The 21,601-nt window shown below is 37.6% G+C and overlaps 1 protein-coding gene across 9 annotated transcripts in view; it reads left to right on the top strand.

The window, feature by feature from the left end:
• The first annotated feature begins 1,291 nt into the window (after positions 1–1,291).
• dachd (dachshund d) overlaps positions 1,292–21,601 on the top strand; it is a 126,423-nt gene continuing 106,113 nt past the window's right edge. For all 9 annotated transcript variants that reach the window (XM_048193819.1, XM_048193820.1, XM_048193822.1 and 6 more), the window contains exon 1: positions 1,292–1,857. In XM_048193819.1, the coding sequence (XP_048049776.1) occupies positions 1,292–1,857 (566 nt within the window). The remainder of the gene's footprint in view (positions 1,858–21,601) is intronic.

The following is a 21,601-nucleotide window of genomic DNA, read 5'->3' on the forward strand; positions in this document are numbered from 1 at the left end:
TAAATGTCTGTTACAGTAACACATTTTGTTTCCCTGTTTGTTTATGGTTTTATATGAAAACGCTAAACCTATCAGAAAATTTGAAAACAAATTAAAATTAAAAATTCAAATTGGAATCAAATATAGAAAAAAAAGCTATACCCCCCCCCCCCCCCAAATAAAATAAAAAAACAACATGTTACTTTCAAAATTGCGTCTAATGTCGCAACCCTTTTATGCATCTTTGTAGGTTCAATAATAATACCTGAAAGTGTTACAGCCTCTATTGTTTGCTCAGACATGATATTTCTTAGTTTTTTTTTACATGCAGATATAGCCTGTGGATGACATATATCAAATTAAACAAGAGAACCTGCTAATTCAGATGATATGCTTCCAGTTCTGTCATGTAACATGCATATCAAATTAATCCAGGTTTGAAACTTCACTTTACCTACCTTTTTTATCCTACTTTTACGGTCACTTCAGGAGGGTTGTGCTCATGTTTGAAGTAATTTCACCCCTGTAGCTCATTTCTAATTGGTTAAACCAATGGTGTTACAACTCACCCCGTTCTTCCCTCCAGTAACTCAAGTTGTGATACTGTTAAATTCACAGTACTTTCTGCATCTATAGCCTACTTTTGTTAATTGTCATAGTGATAATGACTTTCAATAATAGGCTTATCAATGATAAACATATTTATAATGTTTAACAGATCATTTTATAAAAAGCATTTTTTTAGGCTATATATTTTTCATAAATGTTCACATTATTAATGAAAGTAATTATAAAGTTTACCTTTTTATTTGCTTATTGTCTCACTCAAAAAAAAAAAAAAGAAAAAAAGCCAACTTCAATAGGCTACTTTAAAACAACGAACAATAAGAAGCAGAGGAGCTCGGCGTATAAAGTTGAGTTTCAGAGAGAATTCATTCCTAGAAGAGGCGCGGGTTTCATCCGAGAAGCTCACAAAGGTTGTAAGTAAACGCTGGAAATGTTCCGTACGCTGTTCCACTAGGGTCGCATTAGATTGTGCATGTCTCCGTTTCAAAGGGCTGATAGTGGCTCCTCCCTCTCTGTACCTTGTGACAACAACAACTCATCCACAGAGCAGAGGCACACTTTTCTGCTCATTTTCTTCCTGTCATTCTCTCTCAATCTTTCTCAGAGCCCTAATTTCAGCACGGCACCTCTCCACATCCATTCGCGCGTCGGCGGAGCGCACTCGGGTGGATTTCTTCTTCTTTGCGCTACTTTTACATACTGGCTCTCCTTCCCGTCTGAACTTATTTGATAGGTGCAGAACACCATGGCCGTACCGGCTGCTCTGATTCCCCCGTCGTCTTTGGTCCAGCCGTGTCCGATCTCAACTTCTTCGTCAGCATCATCAGCATCATCATCATCATGCTCCGCGACCGCAGCATCATCATCCTCGCCCTTGGCCACTTCTGCGTCTCCCTCTCAGTCAGCGCCCCAGAATCTGTTCCGCACGGATCTGATCAGCACCAACACCAACAGCATCTCACTGGCCGGCAAGCCCGTGTACTCGACCCCGTCTCCTGTTGAAAACACCCCGCAGAATAATGAGTGTCGGATGGTGGAGCTTAGGGGCGCCAAGGTGGCCTCTTTCACAGTGGACGGACAGGAGCTCATCTGCCTGCCCCAGGCGTTTGACCTGTTTCTCAAACACCTGGTCGGGGGTCTGCACACCGTCTACACCAAACTCAAGCGGCTGGAGATCACGCCGGTGGTGTGTAACGTGGAGCAGGTCCGCATCCTGCGCGGACTGGGGGCCATCCAGCCCGGGGTCAACCGCTGCAAACTCATCTCCAGAAAAGACTTCGAGACCCTCTACAACGACTGCACTAATGCCAGGTCAGAACGAGTGCCACTCTTTTAGTGCTCAGATAATCAATAGAAAAGTTAGAAGTGAAGTGAACTTTACAATACAAAGTAAAAAAAAGAGTACAACTAATGTACTTATTAATGGAGTAATATGTGGAGGGCATTTGCAAATACTTTCACATTTGTACTTGTACTTTAAAATATATATCTGTTCCAACTACAAACCTAAATTATTATTATTTTTTTTTTTACAGCCAGATGCAACATTACAATTGCTTTAAGTTCAACCAAGAACTTTTTGTTATTTTTCTAGTTTTATGTACTGTTATTTACATATTTTGTGACATCAATAATTTTAATCTCAAGTAGTCAGCTTGCTAAACCAAATGTGTCAGTGAAGAAACAAATCTTGTTCTTATATCGTTAAAATAAATATGATAAAAATATAAAAAAATGTGCAACTAATTCTAGAATACCATAAAGTAAATTATTCAAACTTTTTGCGATGGTAGAAAGTGGAATATAATAATAATAATAATAATGATAATAAATAAATGCAAACATTTTGCTGAAGTGTTGTAGTGCATGTACTGTAAAATACAGTAGGGTGTTTTTTTTCTTCAACTATTTACCAAAATTAATAATTCATAAATGACAATTGGGTCAAACATGTTTGGTGGAAATCATGCATAAGTGTATGTGTGGAGCATGAGAGCTTTTTTCTTGTGGATATATATTTTTCTACTAACAAATATGTTTAAAAAAAAAAAAAAAAATTAAAGTCACCCTGCATTTGTGCATGTTGTAGACAATATTGAGCTCCCATTGAGCATAAGAGGAAAATATTATTTGATTTTCTGTTATTTGAACAAATTTAAATAAGCATGTTTGTCAGAATTATCATAAAAGACGTTCTCTCCCATGTTTTAGTTGTATTTAAAGGCAGACATTTCTTTCTACTCTTTTCTTCCTCTGGGGAAAAATCAAATCACAGTCAATAAGTGCTTGTATACTTAATGGCAGGAGTGATACAGTGCTTGAAGGTACAAATTCACACAGGAAACAATTACTGCTTGTAACATCGGTGAATAATTCGCCCTGAAACTTTAATGTCACCCTTTAGTGATCAAGTGAATGGGCCCAATAATTACTAGAAAAAGTAAGCTAATTTAAAAATGTCAAGGTGTTGACAGCTCATCTGAAATGAAAACATAAAACCCCTTGCATGCAGCAATTCAAGCCCGAGTGTTGTACAGTTTCAGATAATTTTAAATGAGGAATTTCAATGCTATAAAAACTGAAAATTAAACTTGTTTATGAGAATTATTTTATAATTTAAAAACAATATATATATACTGTGGATCAGGCAGCAAGTGACAAATTGCACATAATGATAATATCAATCTTTTTAGATCTGAATGTCCAGAGTGATTTTTATCATATTAACACAATATTATTTCTCACAAACATAGCATTAAAAAAATGACATAAATCACACTCGTAATATGATTTTCTGTTTTGGACAAGTGCCACTTTTATTCAGTGTGAGTGCGGATTAAAAACTCTTTTGTTACACCACGTATTTTTTGCTACATTTTTACAATTATAATATGCAATAATTTATTATTGATTTTTTTTCTCTTTCTTGTGATGCACATATATTGGACTTCTCAATGCTAGTGAAAATTACAGCTGCAGATCAATACCAAATGCATTGCATTATTTTTGTATCAGTGTAATTCATCGTACACTTGATTTAAAGCAGTTATTACTTATGTTTGTCTAAAAATGCACAGTGTAAATATTCCCCTCTAGCTGTATGTCAAGTACGGTGTGTATTCGTCCATCATCGGTGCTAATGGAGCAGTCTGCTCTCAGTCTTTCCCATGCTGTCTGTGCGAGCTCCTTCTTGGCCTGTGCTTGTGCTTTCAGTCCGGCTCCCCTCCTCCTCGTGCGGCCCCGTCCCGGGGTCCTGAGGTGATGGAGTGTGTGGTTTGAACTCCGGGGCTGGGAAAGAGAGTGGTCAGTGATGGGGTTAAAGGATAATGCAGTGCTACACATTGCTTTAATGATGCTAAAGTGCTGGCCTATTACTGCTGCATAGAGAGGCCTGTAATTGTCTCTGAAAGCACCTGGTACTGCCGGTGTTATGCTGAAATCAATCACCTCCTCCATGTCTGCTTCCCATTTGGAGGATTACATCATTTGTATGGACAAAGGTATCTGCTCGGATGGAACACAAACACACTGGTTCTTATTTACAGTGTGGATTTAATGTATCTGCATCTGCTTTGATTCTCTGTACAGGGAAGGTCAGCACGCTAAGTCATAACTCTTGCATGGACGTGACTTGGGGTGCCGTTGCGTGCTCAAATTTTGAATTTTAAAGAAGGATAATTTCGTTTTTTTTGGTGTGTAGAGGAGAACTTTACAGAGGAGTGGTGCAATGGGTTGTGCATGTGCTGACAGCATAAGAGGTGAGGTTCGAGTCCGGCTTGGGATGTGTTCCAATCCTATTTCCATTGTCTTGCAAATAAACACACACACAAAAAACCAGACATAATAATAAAAAAAAAAGGCATACTAGCGAGCTCACTTTTCCAGCATGCTGCTCGGCTTCCAGAGTGCTGAAGAAGTGCTAATAATCCTCTTTGCTACGGGATAACAGCGGCCTTACATCTTTGTCTGCTCACATTAAAAGAATTCCCCATGAAGCGGAGTCAGACTCGCCCCGTTCTCCCTTCCGCATGAGGACGTGTTCCTCCGGCCCCCCCCCCTCATTCTCCCGGGGACCCTCGGCCCAGATTAATGCGCACCTTCTGCCGCCGAACAGATACGGGGCTGTAATCTCTCTGCTTTCATAGGAGTTATGAGTCTGCCCCGTGAGAAGCAATACTTCAGCTACTTGTTTTCCTTTCCATTTTGTCCGCGTGGGACGATGCGGTTCTTGCCGCCTGGTGACATTTGAACTCTTAAGGAAAGGTTATTGAAACATCAGGGCGGTTGGGCTGGAGGTGAGTGCTGAGACAGCTGTTACGTCGGAGGGTTTGTCAGGCTGCGTACGGCCCAGGCGGTTAATTGACAGTTGTTGTCAACAATGGAAGGTTAAATGGATATCTCTGAATGCACTTGCATATTTTAGACTTTTTTTTTGTTTCATTCAATTTAAATGAATAAAGATGTCCTCAAGTTTGTTTTCATTTAATTAATTATGCTTTAAATGAAATTTTCTTCGATTTTTACATTTATAATTCAATCACAAGAGCATCACTTTTGACTAAATATTTTTGTTTGTGTACAACACAGACTGGCATATTTACAGAGGAGCGTCATTATTTTGTTTAGCACTCAGGGGTGCGTCTTAACACACAGTGGCAGATTTTATCGCTCTTTTTTTTCCCTCTCTCACTCTCTTTGCAGTGCTCTTCTGATATATTTGTTTTCGACAAGGCACGGATGTGTTTACAGGTACTCATGGGAAATCTTTGGATCGAATTCAAATCATTCCCAGTCAGAGTGGGTGCTAAGATACCCGTCACCCAGCAACCACATCCAAGAGGGAGCTGAGGCGATAATAACTTCAAAAAACAGAGAGACAGATGCTGATTAGGATGAAAGAGTTGAGGGGGGATGTGTGTGTGTGTGGGGGGGGGGGGGATGCATGTTAAAAGGCTTGTTAAAATCACAGATTCATTGTAGCACTTTCTTACAAATCATACATATGATTCCATATTCCTCACTTGCGATCAGCGCTGATGGATTGAAAATGAAGCAGATAAACAATCTGGTTTTTATTTTTTCCGTCGCCGTGAGTCATTGGAGCTTTCCTTGATAGGATTAGCCACGTGTGTTCAAATTAACTGTGCACTTGGCATTCGTCGTCAATGCGAGAGAAGACAGTAGAAGAGTTTATGAACGTGACACTGATGAAAGCAACTTGATACCTCTGTATTCAATTGAGGTCATTTGAAACAGTTCTAGGAAAATAAACATATATATTTCTTGAATTAATTGAATTACGCTATTTAAGCCCTCATATTTGCACACACTTTTACATTTCAATAACAGAAATTTCTTCTTGACATTTGACCTCCATATTAAAGGGATAGTTCACCCAAAAATGAAAATCTGTCATCCGTTTATCCTGTATATTTGTCATACATTGAAAGTCAATGGGGTCTAAAACAACATTGATTGAATCCCTTTGACTTTCATTGTTTTTCAAAAAGTCTTCTTTTGTGTGCCGCAGAAGAAAGAAAGTCATACAGGGTTGAGAAAAATTTTTATTTATTTATTTTTGTGAAAGCTACCGCTTTAGATAAAAAATTGAATTGGTCAAACATGCAAAAGCTAATTGCGCAAATAGCGGACGTTCATGATTTTTAGAACAGGTGACCGTGAGCGATGGCGTGAGTCATCAATTGGTCTCAAATCAAACAAGCAAGTGTAAGTGTGTCAAATCACCTGCAGGTTTCCTAATTTCTGACCACCAGATGTATGAAATGAGACAGGACAGTGACACTAGCCACCGTAGTCACACCTGAGGCTGATTGCCGGTGGAAAAAGCAATGCATTATGAGCTCTCTGACTCAGAGCCCTGGCATGTCTTTAGCCACCATCCCTTCCACATTACAGCATATTTAGGAAGCAGTGCGCAGACCGTTGACGCTCACGCAGGGACGCTAACCACTACTGACACAAGTTAGAGGGAGCAGATGAGATTTCTTGATTGGAGAGCGATTCCGGGCCTTAGCTCGGCTCTGTCTAATATGGTCACATAAAGAAATTGATTTTCCCCAGAAATTAATTAATTTTTCATATAGCCCAAAGCTGGAGTTTAAAAAGAGAGTGCACTTTCTGGTTTCCTATTTTCCTCCTTTTTTAAAGAATTATTGCCTAATCATATTAATATTTTTGCCCTAAGGATAGAAAGATGATTGTACAAATGCATTCGGAAATATGTATCGCTGAGTATTTATGATTAAATTATGCAAATAACTCGGCTCTCATCCTTCGCGGACCCAGATTGTCTAATTAGGATTGATATGCCGAGTGGATGTTCGGGAATCTGAATACAAGCATGTCCAAAGAGCAGAAAATTGAAAATGACAAGGCCGGAATCCTTAAAAAGTGTTTTTTTTTTCACCGTCTAATTCAGCGTAGCCATATCAGGAGTTAATTTTCCCTGGCTTCATTTTCGTGTTGAAGCTGACATGAGAAAAAAAAAAAGAAAAGGAGAATACTTCAGGGAATCAATCTCAAATGGGATTCCAGAAATTTCCTCTTCTTGTCCCTCCCCCCCCCATCTTCAAGATCATATCAAATGATGAATCTCCTCCTATATAAACTTTTTCATGTTATCACAGAAATATCTACGTTGTTTGAACTTAATGGCCTCTTCTTGTCCCACTCTACTGTGATAAAAGTGAATGATGGGAAATCTACCCTGTAAGACTGATATTTACTCTGTTATAAAATGGAGGAATGTCATGATGGATGTTTTATGAGCTCTGTGGTTTTGAAAGAAGACGGCAAAAGCTGGATATTTAAGTTTGAACCGCTGTCATAAACAGCGTCAATGAGGTGCGGGGAAGCTCGGAGATGCCGTCAGCAGGTTTTGGCGCGACTGCGGTGAAGGACAGGTGACTGCTGAGGTCTCGAGGCTGTTTTCATTTAGGTCAGAACAAGCGGCACTTTACAGCGCAATGAGAGCACCATAACTCCATTAAAGAAAAACAAAGAGCTCTGGAGTGCTGGAGACACTTTTCCTAGGACAAAATAAATAGAGCTCTCAATTCAATTCACTTCAAGCTCTCCTGCAAAAATGAATTATATTATTAAAGTACCTTTGATAAAACTGCTTTCAGAATTCCGCCATAAATTATATATTTAGTAATTTATGAATACTCCATGAATTATGCTTAACATGGCATGTTAAGAGTTTTTTGCTCCTTAAAAATAATTTTTTTTTCTGTGCTGCCAAAACAACTGAAGAGTCCCCGCTCAGTTAGATAATGAAAGAAAAAAAGAAGTTATATGTTTTTTTAATCTACATTCCTCTTTCAGCAATGCGACAAAAGACTCCTAACACCTCTAAAGGTATCTCATAAAGTTCTGATTGTTATCTAATCTTTACCTGGCCCACAGCTAATGACACTCGAGAATAGAATGGAACTCTATCAGAGCTCAAAGCATGATGGGCCTTTGACAAAGCTGAGACACCAGACCTCTCTTATGAAGCTAAAATCCTCATGGACCGCACAGAAGCCTATCAAGTCAATTTAGCACAATTGAATCATAATTGAAAAGCCAAATTTCGGTGCTCGTTGCCGCTGAGGATCCCATACGTTGCTCATATTGATGCCGTCGTTGATGTGTTTGTATCTGATTCTCCACTGTAAAAAAGTAATACGCTATATCTACTCCATAAAATGTTGGCAACAGATTACAAGCAATATTATTAATTAAATTCAACAAATAGAATTGAGTTAGAATTAATCAAATTAATTCCTTAAATGTCAACTATTTAAAACGAGTAAAATTTAAACAAAAATATCTGAATAACAGACATACGTCAAAGATGAATTAAGAACTCGTTATTTTTTATTGACAACATTGAAGACACCTGATGATAATAAGCAGAATCACTGAAGGAAAGAGAAACACATGAATTAACAGAGGTTTAGATGTTGATTTTATTGAAAATGTTTGGTCACCATTATGGTGATCGGTGTTAGTTTGGCACTTTGACTCTATGCTTTTTATGTCAGTTTGTGTTTGTAATGGTGTTTGTTAATTTTACGCATTTTAAATGGTTGGCTTTTAATGAATTAATTTGATTGATTCTAACTCAATTCTTATATGTTGAATTTAATTAATAATATGGCTTGGAATGTGTTCCCACAGTTCTATTGAGTAGATAGAGCATATTACTTTTTACAGTGCACCTTTTAAGTAAGAATCTTTTCATACATTTTTTTTTTTTAAATATTTTTTATTCAGTAGCTTTTATTTCTTTTAATTCATCCATTGCATTAATGTAAAGATGTAAGCGTCAAGAGTTTTGATTATATTCCTCAAAATATGCATGACTGTGTTCAGTTTACTCCTGGATTTGTATATATGAAACATTCTAAAATGCAGCTCTTGTAGCCTCTTTATGAAATCAAAGCAATCAGTTAGGAGACCTTGTAGCTTGATCATGGTATGCCAACTGAAGGCCAACATGAATGAGTTGTTGCATAGCACACAACTCTCTGAAGGGCAAACATCGCAACTTGTAATGCAGCCCATTTAAAACAAATGGAAATATTTCTTCTAATAACTGTAGTACAAAGTACGCATATCCCCAACAACAGATCCCTAATCCATCCGAAACCCTCCATGGGCTGTACTGTATTTCATTATCAGCAAACAAAGGTGTTGTTCCTTTGAAAGCAATCCAGAGCTTCTCACATTGCTGTTGTCTAAGTCCAGTGAGACAGGCATTCTGATAACTCTTTCTATGATGCTCCGCTTGAGTTTCTCCTGCAGACTCAAATGTCAGCTTCTCGCTTTAAAAAAGAAAGTGTTTTTTCCATAGCAAGTGGCTGTGGTACCCGGCTATTATTACTCACTTCTTAAAGACTGACAGTTTGCTCCAGAGAGACATGACACCAAACTCGTCTGCTGGAGGCGTACCACTGCATTTCCCGTCTGTCCAATCAGATATTAGTAAACTGAAGACACCTGGCAGGAGAAGGTAAATGGTGAGCCCAGAGCTGTAGCAGATGCAGATATTGTGTTCAAGCCTTTGTATGATGGAAAGATACCAGACACAATTACATTCTCAGAAGCACAAACAGACTCGTAATCACTCGTAATAATTTGGACGAGATGGTGAAATCGCATGACATCATTGTACAAATTATACAGTACAAAAATGTAGTACTTTTAAATGTTTTCATATTACAGTCATAGTTAGTTTAAGGGTTCGGGTAAGGGGTTGTTTTTGTACAATGTTTTTATGTAACCGTCTTTTTTTTCTTTTTCTTTTTTTGAGACCAGGTTGGAGAAACTTTGTAAGAATCTAATGGAAAATGTTCATATTGAAATCTCTGTAACACTTTGGTATGGGGAACACATATTCACAATTAAAGGGTTAGTTCACCAAAAAATGAAAATTATGTCATTTATTACTCATCCTCATGTCGTTTTACACCCGTAAGACCTTTGGTCATCTTCAGAACACAAATCAAGATATTTTTGATGAAATTTGATGGCTTAGTGAGGCCTCTATTGCCAGCAATGTCACCGAACCGGAACCTCTCAAGATCCAGAAAGGTACTAAAAACATATTTTAAACAGTTCATGTGAGTACAGTGATTCTACCTTAATATTATAAAGTGACGAGAATACTTTTTGTGCGCCAAAACAAAAAAAACACAACCTTTCAACAATAGCTAATGATGGCCGATTTCAAAACACTGCTTCATGAAGCTTCAAAACTTTACGAATCTTTTGTTTTGAATCAGTGGTTTGAAGCACCAAAGTCACATGATTTCAGCAGTTTGATACGCAATCCGAACAACTGATTCGAAACAAAAGATTCGTAAAGCTTCGAAGCAGTGTTTTGAAATCGGCCATCACTAGATATTGTTGAAAAGTCGTTATTTTGTTTTTTGTTAATATTAAGGTAGAACCACCGTACTCACATGAACTGTTTTAAATATATAGCTTTCTGGATCTTGAGAGGTGACATTGCTGGCCATAGAGGCCTCACTGAGCCATCGGATTTAATCAAAAATATCTTAATTTGTGTTCCGAAGATGAACAAAGGTCTTACGGGGTTAGAACGACATGAGTGTGAGTAATAAATGACAGAATTTTCATTTTTGAGTGAACTAACCCTTTAACTATGATTTCAATAAACTCTTAATTTACTGCTTATTAATAGTTAGTAAGGTAGTTGTTGTGGTTAAGTTCAGGTATGGGGTAAGATTTAGGTATGTAGATAAAATGGTCATTCAGAATAAGGTATTAATATGTGCTTTATAAGTACTAATAAACAGCCAATATGCAAGCTAATAAGCAACTAGTTGAGAACTGTTCCCCATACTAATGTGTTACCAAAATCTCTGACTTTTTATTACAAAGTTTGAGATATTGTTGTTGTTTTTTTTTCTAAAACTCAAGAGATGCTTATGAGATTAATGGGGTATTTTTCGAGAAGAAAAATCTCTATTTCTATTTCTGCTTTTATTCTCATTTAGAATCTATTGAGACTTCTCTTTAAGATTTAAGATTGTTCTTTCCCGCGATACTCTTTGATGTTTTTTTGCATTACTGCTATTATTTTTAAGAAATGCTTAAGTTTTGCCCATCTCATGCTCATACTGCATCAGAAAGGATTATTTATCTTATGATTTTGATTGTGGATTTATTTTAAAACATGAAGTCATGAACAGATGATTCAGAGAAAACAATTCCCTTGAAAGTTCTGCTTGTTGTTTTAATTTCAGAGCCATTGAAGAGGATGTTCATGTCTGTACATACATTTACATATTTACATTCATTGCTCGGGAGAGAGAATATTCTTCTAAAGTGTCTTAAAGAAGGATAATTTATTCTAGTTGTGGATCCGGTCTCACATTTTAAACTCTGTTGTGAGCTGTGTCTCCATTCAGACAGCTTATGCTGTGCTAATACAACATTCCCAGCATAATGTGTCTGTCCACATCTATTATCCCGCTCTGGAACAGGCAGTGTGATATCCGTAAACTTCACATATGAATAGGCTCAGCTGAAAAGGAGAATGAATTAAGTCAAGCTGACATTGCATGCCAATAAGCTTTGTTTCATTCCCAGTGCAGTATTCATTTGCGGCACAGAAAGATTTATTGCATGATTGACAATTATGAGAGGATGACCTAGTTTTTTGTAATGGAACAAAAATGGTTTTCATGGGACGCCACTGCCTGTCTGTGTATTCTGTGGACGCCAACCAAGTAATAAGTAGGTTTTCTCACCAACAGAAACGGTTTTTGTCTCTTTTTTGGGGGGTTTGAAAGAACAGTGAATCACTTTACTTTTGCTCAGTATATTTTGTCTAGGATAATTCAGTATTAAGTGTCAGTGGTCCCTATAGACATCACCTCCCTTTAAGCTAATACATTCAATTTGCTCCTCAAAGTTATTTTCAATGCGATTTGACATGGTTCTCCCTGCAGGCGAGCACTTAAGTAACTTTATACATGGAGGAGGTATGGAATAGCCATTCAATAAGTTACTAAACTGTCTCCTGCACTACTGAAGCCGCCCAACAACCCTACAGACAGCTATGTCTACTTAACCAGAGCCCTTTTCATTGGAATCTGGCTAATATTTCATGATTCATGCATTTTTGATCTTACCTTTCTATTAACTGTTTTATTCAGCTCAGTAAAGCTCATTACAGCTGTGAGGAGGGCTCCGGCCCCCACGGGACCATTGGTTGAGTGGAACCACAAATGGCACAAGCAGGGTTTAGCCAGAAGTTAATATCCTGCAAAATTGTTTCTGAGTAGCTCGGTAGAATACGGATGATTAAATGACACGAGCAGATCAAAAAAACGTTTTCTCTGACTACAAAGTGTTAAGTGCCGGTGCTTTCAAGCGCTACAGATCTCCCAAGGTTGCCATTAAGTGGAATAGGACTTATTTAATGGGAAAGACTGTCCTGTCGAGAAGGGAGAAGGAACACAGTGCTGAGAGCACAGTGGAAGGTTTTGTGTGCTGTACAGAGAGCAGCAAAGCCTTGATAAAACAACAGGAACAACAGAAAAAGGCCATCAGTTCCATTCTCGTAAGTTCATATTATCATTCCGCTCACTCTAAATTAATAGCTTTTATATATATATATATATATATATATATATATATATATATATATATATATATATATATATATATATATATATATATATATAAATAGTCAAACCAAAATTTATTCAGACACCTTGAACAGATTCATTAATTCAGTTTATTCACTATAGTGAATAAGATCTCAGAGTTAAACTGTGTCAGAAAAAAATTATCTTAATTATGTCAGATAACACTTAAGCAAAACATGGTCAGGTCAAAGTGTCTGAATAATTTTTGGTTCCAAAATGTTTTCAGTTTTACTGGTAGTCCACTGTATTTTTTGGTATAATATGTCACAGTTTACTTTATTTTACTTTTCCTCACTTACATAAAAGAACTATAGTGTCCTACACCCACTAGTAAAAATATATCAAAAATATAAAAAATCTCTGAATAATTTTTGGTTTGACTGTATGTATGTATGTATGTATGTGTGAAATCTTTATATATGGTTTTGTGTGTCCCAATTAGACTGTCAGTCTGTGTATTAGTGATTGGGATTTTAGTGATTTTCTGCAGGTTACATCATCACGCCAGTAGGTGGCGGCACTGATTCTGACACGGACATTGATTCTTTCAGGAAACAAGTGACTGTCGTCTTCATGAGTGAGTTATTAGCTGCGTCACATATCGAAGGCTGCGTCCTCCGGAGGTTGCATTTGAAGGCTGCATACGTCATTAAGAATTTGGTGTCTTAAGAAAAGTAACTGTAACAAAATTTACTGTTATTCCTCATAAGGTGTAAAATACTCTAATTTCTTTCTTACTTTGCAATCTAATGGTTACTTTTCTTAAACGAGACCGCCTCTGGCGTATGCAGCCTTTGAAATGAGACGCAGCTCTTGAATCATTCACTCAACTGATTCATTCAAACTCACACTGGTTCATTCAGGAACAGAACTGTCCTCATGAGTCATTGAACCATTACTCAAAAACACTTATTTGTACAGGAATGCCACTGTTTTGTGTTTATCTGAGACACGTAATGCCATTTTTGGCAATTATTTTCTCTGGTGGAACAAAAATGGACTGGGAACTGTCATTATTGTCTGAATGAAAACAATGCAATGTTCTGTCATGTCTTTGATCTGCATTGAGAACAAATCACACTTTTCTGTGTCATATTGCATACGTATTTTGGCCAAGGCATGCTACATGTGCAATATTGACAATGCACAGTTTCCTGAAACCTAAAAAAAGAGGAAAAAACAGTTTGCTCACTCATTATTTATGGTACAGCAGTTTGACTCTTTTAGCAAGCATGTATTTCTGTGTAGCGACTTTACCTTTTGTTGCGGTCAGAGCGCTATCCGATTCTTTCCTCTTTTTGTTTTCAGTGCAGCGAATTCCTAAAGCTTCACCTTATGGTGAACAGACGCAGTTTCCTAGTCTCTCTCTTGCCCTCCTCCCAAAGATAAAATGCTATGTTACCAATTCTGAGAAGACAGATTATACAAGGGTTGTAAAATGGAGTATGAGGATTTTGCAGTTATCAAATGTCCTCTCACTCTTGACCTTTCAAATGTCAGAAAAGGAATGTGAGACAAAAGCAAGCTCACAGATCTGATTACATGGATCAAAAGTGTCTTTACGCTCCTATCGTTGACAGGGATGTTTAATTGGAGGATACCGGGGAGGGCAGCTAAAACAATCATATTGATGTCTTCTGTGCTGTTTTTATACTTTAAGTATTGTACTGGAGTTCTGGAAACAGCTCATAGTTGTTGGGGCATTATGTAATTTTCCCTTGATAAAAGAACCTCTTCTGCAGCTGTGTCTCTTGCTTGTCTCACAGTCACATTCCAAATAGTCTAATATTATTCCAAGAGTTGCACAGCTTTGAGTGGGGCACTCAAATGCGTACTTTAAAAGAATAGCACACATGCTCACGGCTATGATATGTATATTCGTTTTGCCATGGAAGGAGATTTGAGACAGGATAATTAAAGGTGCGCTTCTCAAAGGGTCAGGGTCAAGCCAATAGGAATGTCAGAGACTTGCGAGGCTATGACAGCTCTTTTCAACAGGCCACAGTGGACTGGTGCAGGCAGAGATAGCACAGCGCCCCAGAAAGGGCAGCACGCTGACAGCTCTCCAGCCACGCCGTCCCAGCAGGAAGGCATCAGTTTGAGAAACAGATAGCAAGCGAGGGCCGTCGGTGGCGCGGACCGAACCGGGACAGATTAGGCGTGGCATGCGGGTCAGCCCGTTCCCACCATTTTGCTCGTGGCCTCCTGGACCCTGGAGTGTTATTAATAAAAGACAAGGCCAAAGTGCTCATTGAAAATCTCAAACTCACCTCTTTCATTAGAGTAGGCGTATGTTGCTAGCACACCAACACACCATTAGTATGCTAGCTGTGGACACTAGTTGACATGTAATGTGCCCTTCAGTTGTCTTGTTGGAACTTTCTTTTTCCTGTTTTTAACCTCTGTAACTTAAAGGTAAAACATACCATGGCATTGTTAAAATTCTTCTATCCCAGATTAAAATGCTCAGACAACTAGCGGTCTACCAATACAGTATATTCGTCAGGCCAATACAGTATTGACTGACATTTGGTAATTTATTAATTATAGACATCAAGCATAAGTTTTGCTATTTGGACAGTTAGTGCAAGTCTGTTATTTTGACATTGCTCATGATAAGATCCATTTGAAGGATCCAAACCATGTGAACCAAAAACGGTCACACTGTAAAAAATGACTGCGATTTTAACGGTAAAAGACTGTAAAAATGCTATGGTGAAAACAGTTAATTGGTTTACAGAAAGTTTCCGTACTATATACGGTGAATAACTTTAATAGATTTATCGGTACTTAATGCAATTTTACAGTAAAATACTGTTACATTTACAGTTTTTGGAAGTGAAAAATAAGTCATTGTATAATTTACAGTGAAAAAAACGTAAATTGACATTCCTACAATTTCCTGCGTGACACTTCACATTTGATGTATTTTCGTTGAAATAACTATTTGTTCTTAGTTTTTTTTTCTAATCAGTTATGTACATTAGGGTTTTATGTTACATCTAATGTTGTTAAATTAATGTTTATTGCATTTTTTTTTTTTAAATTTCATGTGTGTTACCATGATGGCGTTTAGTGTTTGTGTGAATGACACTTTGTGCACCTTCTATATGTTAGTATTGTTCTTTTCAGCTTGTGGAAAAGCTGCTTCTGATGAACTTTGATTCATCATGTGACTCTCATCACCACTGTGTTTGGTGATTGTCAGTGTATTACAAAGGTACAAAACAGATATTAGTATTTCAATAGGTTCAATAGGTAAAGTAACATTATATCAGTTAATGAAATAAGTTTTTTTACCGTAGATTTAACTGATTTTTTTTACAGTGTGTAAAATAAACAGTTATGAACCGTAATTATTACAATATAAACTTTTAAATTATACGGTTTTTAACTCTAAAATAGACAGTAAACTAAGTGCTGTCCCGTAAAACCTAAAACGTTGTTACTGTATGTTTTACGGTAAAGTTCTGGCAACCACGGCTGCCGTTTTTGTACCGTAAATTTTACAGGGTTTTTTTTTTCACAGTGCAGGAAATTTCTGTGGTCACTGGACGCAATAGAGCAACTTTAAATTCTAGTTTTCAAACCCTGGTATGCTGAATCTAATCGGATTCTCTGTTATATTAGACCAACTCGTTCAGGTGATCTCAGCGTGATAGTTTTGATGCGGATCTGAGCACGATTGTTGTGTTCATATGTCTAAATGAACCAAACTAAGGGAGAAACACACACTAGGTTCCGAAATAAACGTTCAACGATAAATACATTCTCGTCAAGTATACTATATTGTTGAGTAAGCCATTTATAGTTGCTCCAAAAGTTTGGTTGACTGCTCCAAAAAGTGTAAACTTTGTGGATCTGGCACTTTCAAATCTTTGCTCTTATTTGTTTTGAATGTCTCGACCAGTCAACATAGCAACGAGTGAGTTTGGGGGCAGGACTAACGGTTTGTTCAACCAATGGCAGATTTCGGAAAACCTGTTTGAAAACAGTGAGTATTTCTGTAATTCCTTTTGATGATGCTAATTGCACAAAAATTAAAACCTTCACATTTAACTGGGTCTATGTTAATGCTCTGTAAATAAATGTAGTGTATTTGTCATAGTAAATAATCTGTATTTCAACATGCTAAGTGAGGATATCTGTGCACACAGAGATAAACCGTGCTCCCATAACTCTCTCCTTACCTTAAGCGATGACTGGTGTCGTACCTGTCATGTGTTTAAAAGGAAGCATAACATGATAGAGCAAGATCTCTGATCAAGATGTGCAGGTGTGCGACGGCCATGATTTATATGCCATGCCTCAATAAAAAGGATGTCAACTTCAGGCCTTAATGAAAGCTCTTGAACATATCATCGGAAGTGAGATATGTTGACAGTAAGCATGCAAATGAGGTTAAATGTGCGCAAACTGAAATGAATCACCTCCTCTGTCTGCCATTTCTTTAGCAATAAGCTTTTTGGTGGTTACATTGCAGCTCGTGACACATTCCGTCCTTTGTTTCAAACTGCTAACTGTATTTAATTTCACATCTTATCGGCCTAGGCTTTGTCTGTCTAGCGGCTCCTCCCGAGTCAGAGCGACCCCTTGAGATAAACTCTGTCAGACTCCGGGGTGATTTATTAAATTCTGATTTCTGTGAAGGACTTTAATGGGGGTGGGGTGGGGGAATACATTACAGGTGGCTACCAGCTTCAGGCACTGTTTGTTCTCTGATACACCCGCTAAAAGTAGAAGAAAAGAGAGAAGTACAAATCTAAGTGGGATTTCCTTCCTTTGTTGTGGCAAGAGGAACCTTCCCCCTGCAACCCCCCTTTAATTTCACCATTGCAGCAGTTGTTCTGAATAACTGCTGTTTAGAATAGACGTCTTGAGGAACTCAGGGCTATTTATACTATCCTGCGACCCAGAAGAGTAAATTTACATTCATGCAAATCCACTAGCGGACACCTAAAAGTGTCTCTGACCCTCTATCCAAATCTATAAGGGAAATGTACTGACCCAGTCTTAGCCCTATTTGATTAAACTAGTTTGCATCTCTTTTTGGGCCCTGCACTTGTAGGCAATGCGTGCATCATGCTAAGTATTTAAAGTGGTGTGTGTGGAAAATGCGCTAGTCAATGTATTATTAAAGCTAATTTACAGCCGAATATGATTAACCACGGCAGGCGTTTCATTTCAAGGTTGTGCTCATATGGCCTCGTCTTTTTCTCTAGCCATTAATGGCAGGGGAACACGGCCCATAAAAGTGATATGTTACTTATTCTAGTGGTATCTGTGAATGCCGCTATGATTAGTGCCTGATGTTCTGTGTGTCATACTTTTCTGCTTAGCTTTTGTTAGCCTGTTTTTTTTAAAGAATATATGCTTTTGTACATCCCAATTATATATATATATATATAGATAGATAGATAGATAGATAGATAGATAGATAGATAGATCATTAGGTAGAACATTTAATAAGAATGTTCTTATCTTTTTCCTTAAAATTGTTCAAATAATTCCTTAAAAATCATTGTAAATAACTTGTAAATACACAAAGGTAGGATTTTTTATTTATTTGAATTTATTGAATTTATTGGGTAGTTTCAAATAATAAAATTACAAGTTAATGCTAGCTACGTATAATACATATTGCTATTTTATGTGCACAAGCAAGGCTTGACATTATCACCCGCCAACCCACCAAATGTGGGTAGATTTCAGCAGTGGCGTGTAGTGCAGACACTCCTACTAGCCATTTTGGTGGGTTTTATTTATAATAAAATATATAATATATAATTTTATTTATAATATCAATAATGAAATGCTTCCAATACTCATTTCCCAGAGATACACGATACCAGCTGTGCTTCCTCACTCGTTTCATTTGCTCATGATAAATATTGTTTGTGTTACAGGGTTTGAATTTCAGTGTAGGATTGCACGTATTGCGCATAATTTTACGCATTACTCACAGATTCTCGCAGCCACCTCTCAGTACTAAACTGAATTCCTTTTGGCTGCTTATTGAGCTTAAACAGTCAAGTACACACAAAATAATGTCAAAATACCGGCCTTGGTATTCAAGTAAACATAGTCAGTTATGTTTTAAGTGAACATTAACAGTTGAGAAAGAAAACGCATGTGTAACAGTATAATGGATCCGTGCGTCAGGTCTTAAAGTGACAGCAGACTAATATACTTGCTGCTGATAATATTAAAAATATCTATATGGCAGTTTTCCCCAGGGTATGGTGTCAAAATTGTGGCCAGTGAAAATGCTGAGTGGCTAGTAACTTTGGAAAACCACTAGCCACAGTGGCTGGTGAACAAAAAGTTAATGTCAAGCCTTGTGCACAGGCACTCTGAGGTGACAAAAATAGTGTGCATGCTTTCTATGGTTATTTCATAATCTGAAAACAACGGACTTTGAGGTGTTTTTCAATAAGTTGATTAATGAGTGTTGGCAAAAATCTGATAATGCCAACACCTGGCATTTTCTTCTTATGAAAAGTAAGATGTTCTTAAGAAAATATCTGAAAACGTCAAGAATTGCACATGGAACATTCTTATGAACTTCTTACAAATTAATTTATCTTAAAAAAAAAAAAAACTTAACTTTTTTCTTAACATGATTTTTGTGAATCTGGCCCCAAGGTTGTGCACAATTCAGAATCAAATTAAATTGAGAATGACTTTTGAATTCCAAATAATTTCCTTGAATTTGAATTGAGGTAGCAAACAGGATAAAGAATTTCAGTTTGAATTTGAAAGTAAGAATTAAAATGAATTAAAGTTCAAAGAAATTCATATAACTGTATTTTTTAGACAAACTTTGCATGTTGGTATGAAATGTTTACAATATGTTTGAAACTCTGCTTAAAGAAATTTGTATTTCGTATATTTTATATTTGATCATATTTAATAAATTAGGCTTTTGTGGACAAACACTACTGTAGATTTCCCAGAATGTATGATCTCTGTTGAATTTCTATGAATTACAGTTTTTCTTGTCAATTCAAATTCCAATTCAACTTCCTCTGTTGCCAATTCAGTTCAATTTCACAAGCATAAATGGAAAGAAAATAGGAAATTCTTCCATTTTAAATTTTGCACAACCCTGGTGTGAACCTCAAGACTGTCGTGGGCCTACGTGATCAGAAGTGTACAGTTAACTTGTCAAGGATCACTTTCCTAGCCACACTTTGCTAAAAAAAAAAGAAAGAAAGAAAAAAGAAAAACACGGCATGTCTCCTTTACAGCTGGATACTGCGGCTGTCTGCTGTGATCCCCACATCTCACATTTTCTATTGTTCTCTACTCGTCAGCATCTTTTGTCTTTTGGCGCTGATTTGTCTTTTGATCTCTGCAAATGATTTATCTGCATGCAATCGGTTTTCACGCAATGCTCACCCACTTGCCACCACCACCACCACCCCCTTCCCTTCAGCCTCAGGAAATTTGGAATAGGTCTACAATAACCTTGGCAGAACCAAACAAAGCGGTAAAGAAGTTGATCTGGTGTGTTTTGATGCTGTCCTCCACCTTGAAATGAAAAATGTAAACCAACGTGTTTCCTGTTCACCATACTGTAAATATAGTACTTTGTTTTTTTTTGACATAATAACTGAATACTTTAATGAAGCTGGTCAAATGGTTTTAACTTCCATCTCTCTCCTTTGAGCTCCTCTGATCGCCCCATTTAAAGCCTGCAAAATCGCTCCAAGATCTGGGAGTTCGGTGGAAGACTCTGATGTCTTGAGACGGCAACAGTTTTTCCTCTGTTTGCTTGGTTAAAAGCATTGTGGGTTGGGGGATTGGAGTTGACAACCCTGAGGGTATTAGAGCTGTTTGCCTTCTCTCTCTCTCCTGCTTTTTTTTTCCACTCGTCTGCAGCTGTTTGAGTCTCCTCCCGCCAGCTGTCAGTTAGACTCTCTCCGTAAACACCTCCACATACCACCTGCTTCCCACTGGGGAAATAGGTGTACGGTGGAAAAGTTTGAACAATACGGAAAGGCGGACAGGTGGAGAATCTGTATTCAGGCTGTGAGTCCAGGGTCTGACAAGGCGGTTAAGTGGCATCTCTGTCCAGGGTTTGTCAGAGTTACAATAATTCTAATTAGGAGGGCTGTGTTCGAAAAAGCATTCTAGCTCCGTTTCCGAATGAAAGCCGCCTTGATGAATTTGAAAGTTATGAAAGACCTGGACGCATAAATCAAAGACAGGAAACGGTTGAAGCTGCATCCACGTTGCGGAATAAATGCAATTTGCCGTTTGCTGGAACTGTTTGAAAAATTCAGGTTCCTTCTTCTGCAATTACAGCATAAAGCCTTGATTTGACAGATGTGTGGGTGTGCGTGGTGTTAAGTTACTGTCTGAATGAGCAGTAAACCAGACAGGTATCTTTTCATCTGTCAATATAAGCATTTATTCTGTCTATTGAAACAGTGCAGAGCCCTAGGAGAACTTTATTTAACTTTCCGTCGTCCTTCCAAGACTAAATTCATCAATCCTGACATTATCTGAACGCAAATTGTGAGCGCTAATTAAAGAAATGGCCTACAGAAATTCTGATAACCTGAATGTTTTTCTGGCTGCTTGGCCAACGGGCATCTTTCACACAGGAAGTTATGAAAGTATTACACGCAGATCATTTGCACAATGAAATCCCAGGCCTCTCTCAGTGTTTGTGTTTGAATTAGCGTAGCAAGTTGAAAAATGACCACCTCTAGGCTAGTTTCACTGCAGCCTGTCAGCTGCAAATATGTAGCATTTAAGTACTACAGCCCTTTTTTGGGACTTATTTGTTGTTGTTGATTTTGATTTTTGATTTAGGATTTGTGTTAATGTTAAATAGGCAAGAGTTGCAACATTCC

Source organism: Megalobrama amblycephala, linkage group LG6, assembly GCF_018812025.1.
Source record: "Megalobrama amblycephala isolate DHTTF-2021 linkage group LG6, ASM1881202v1, whole genome shotgun sequence".
Taxonomy (NCBI): domain Eukaryota; kingdom Metazoa; phylum Chordata; class Actinopteri; order Cypriniformes; family Xenocyprididae; genus Megalobrama; species Megalobrama amblycephala.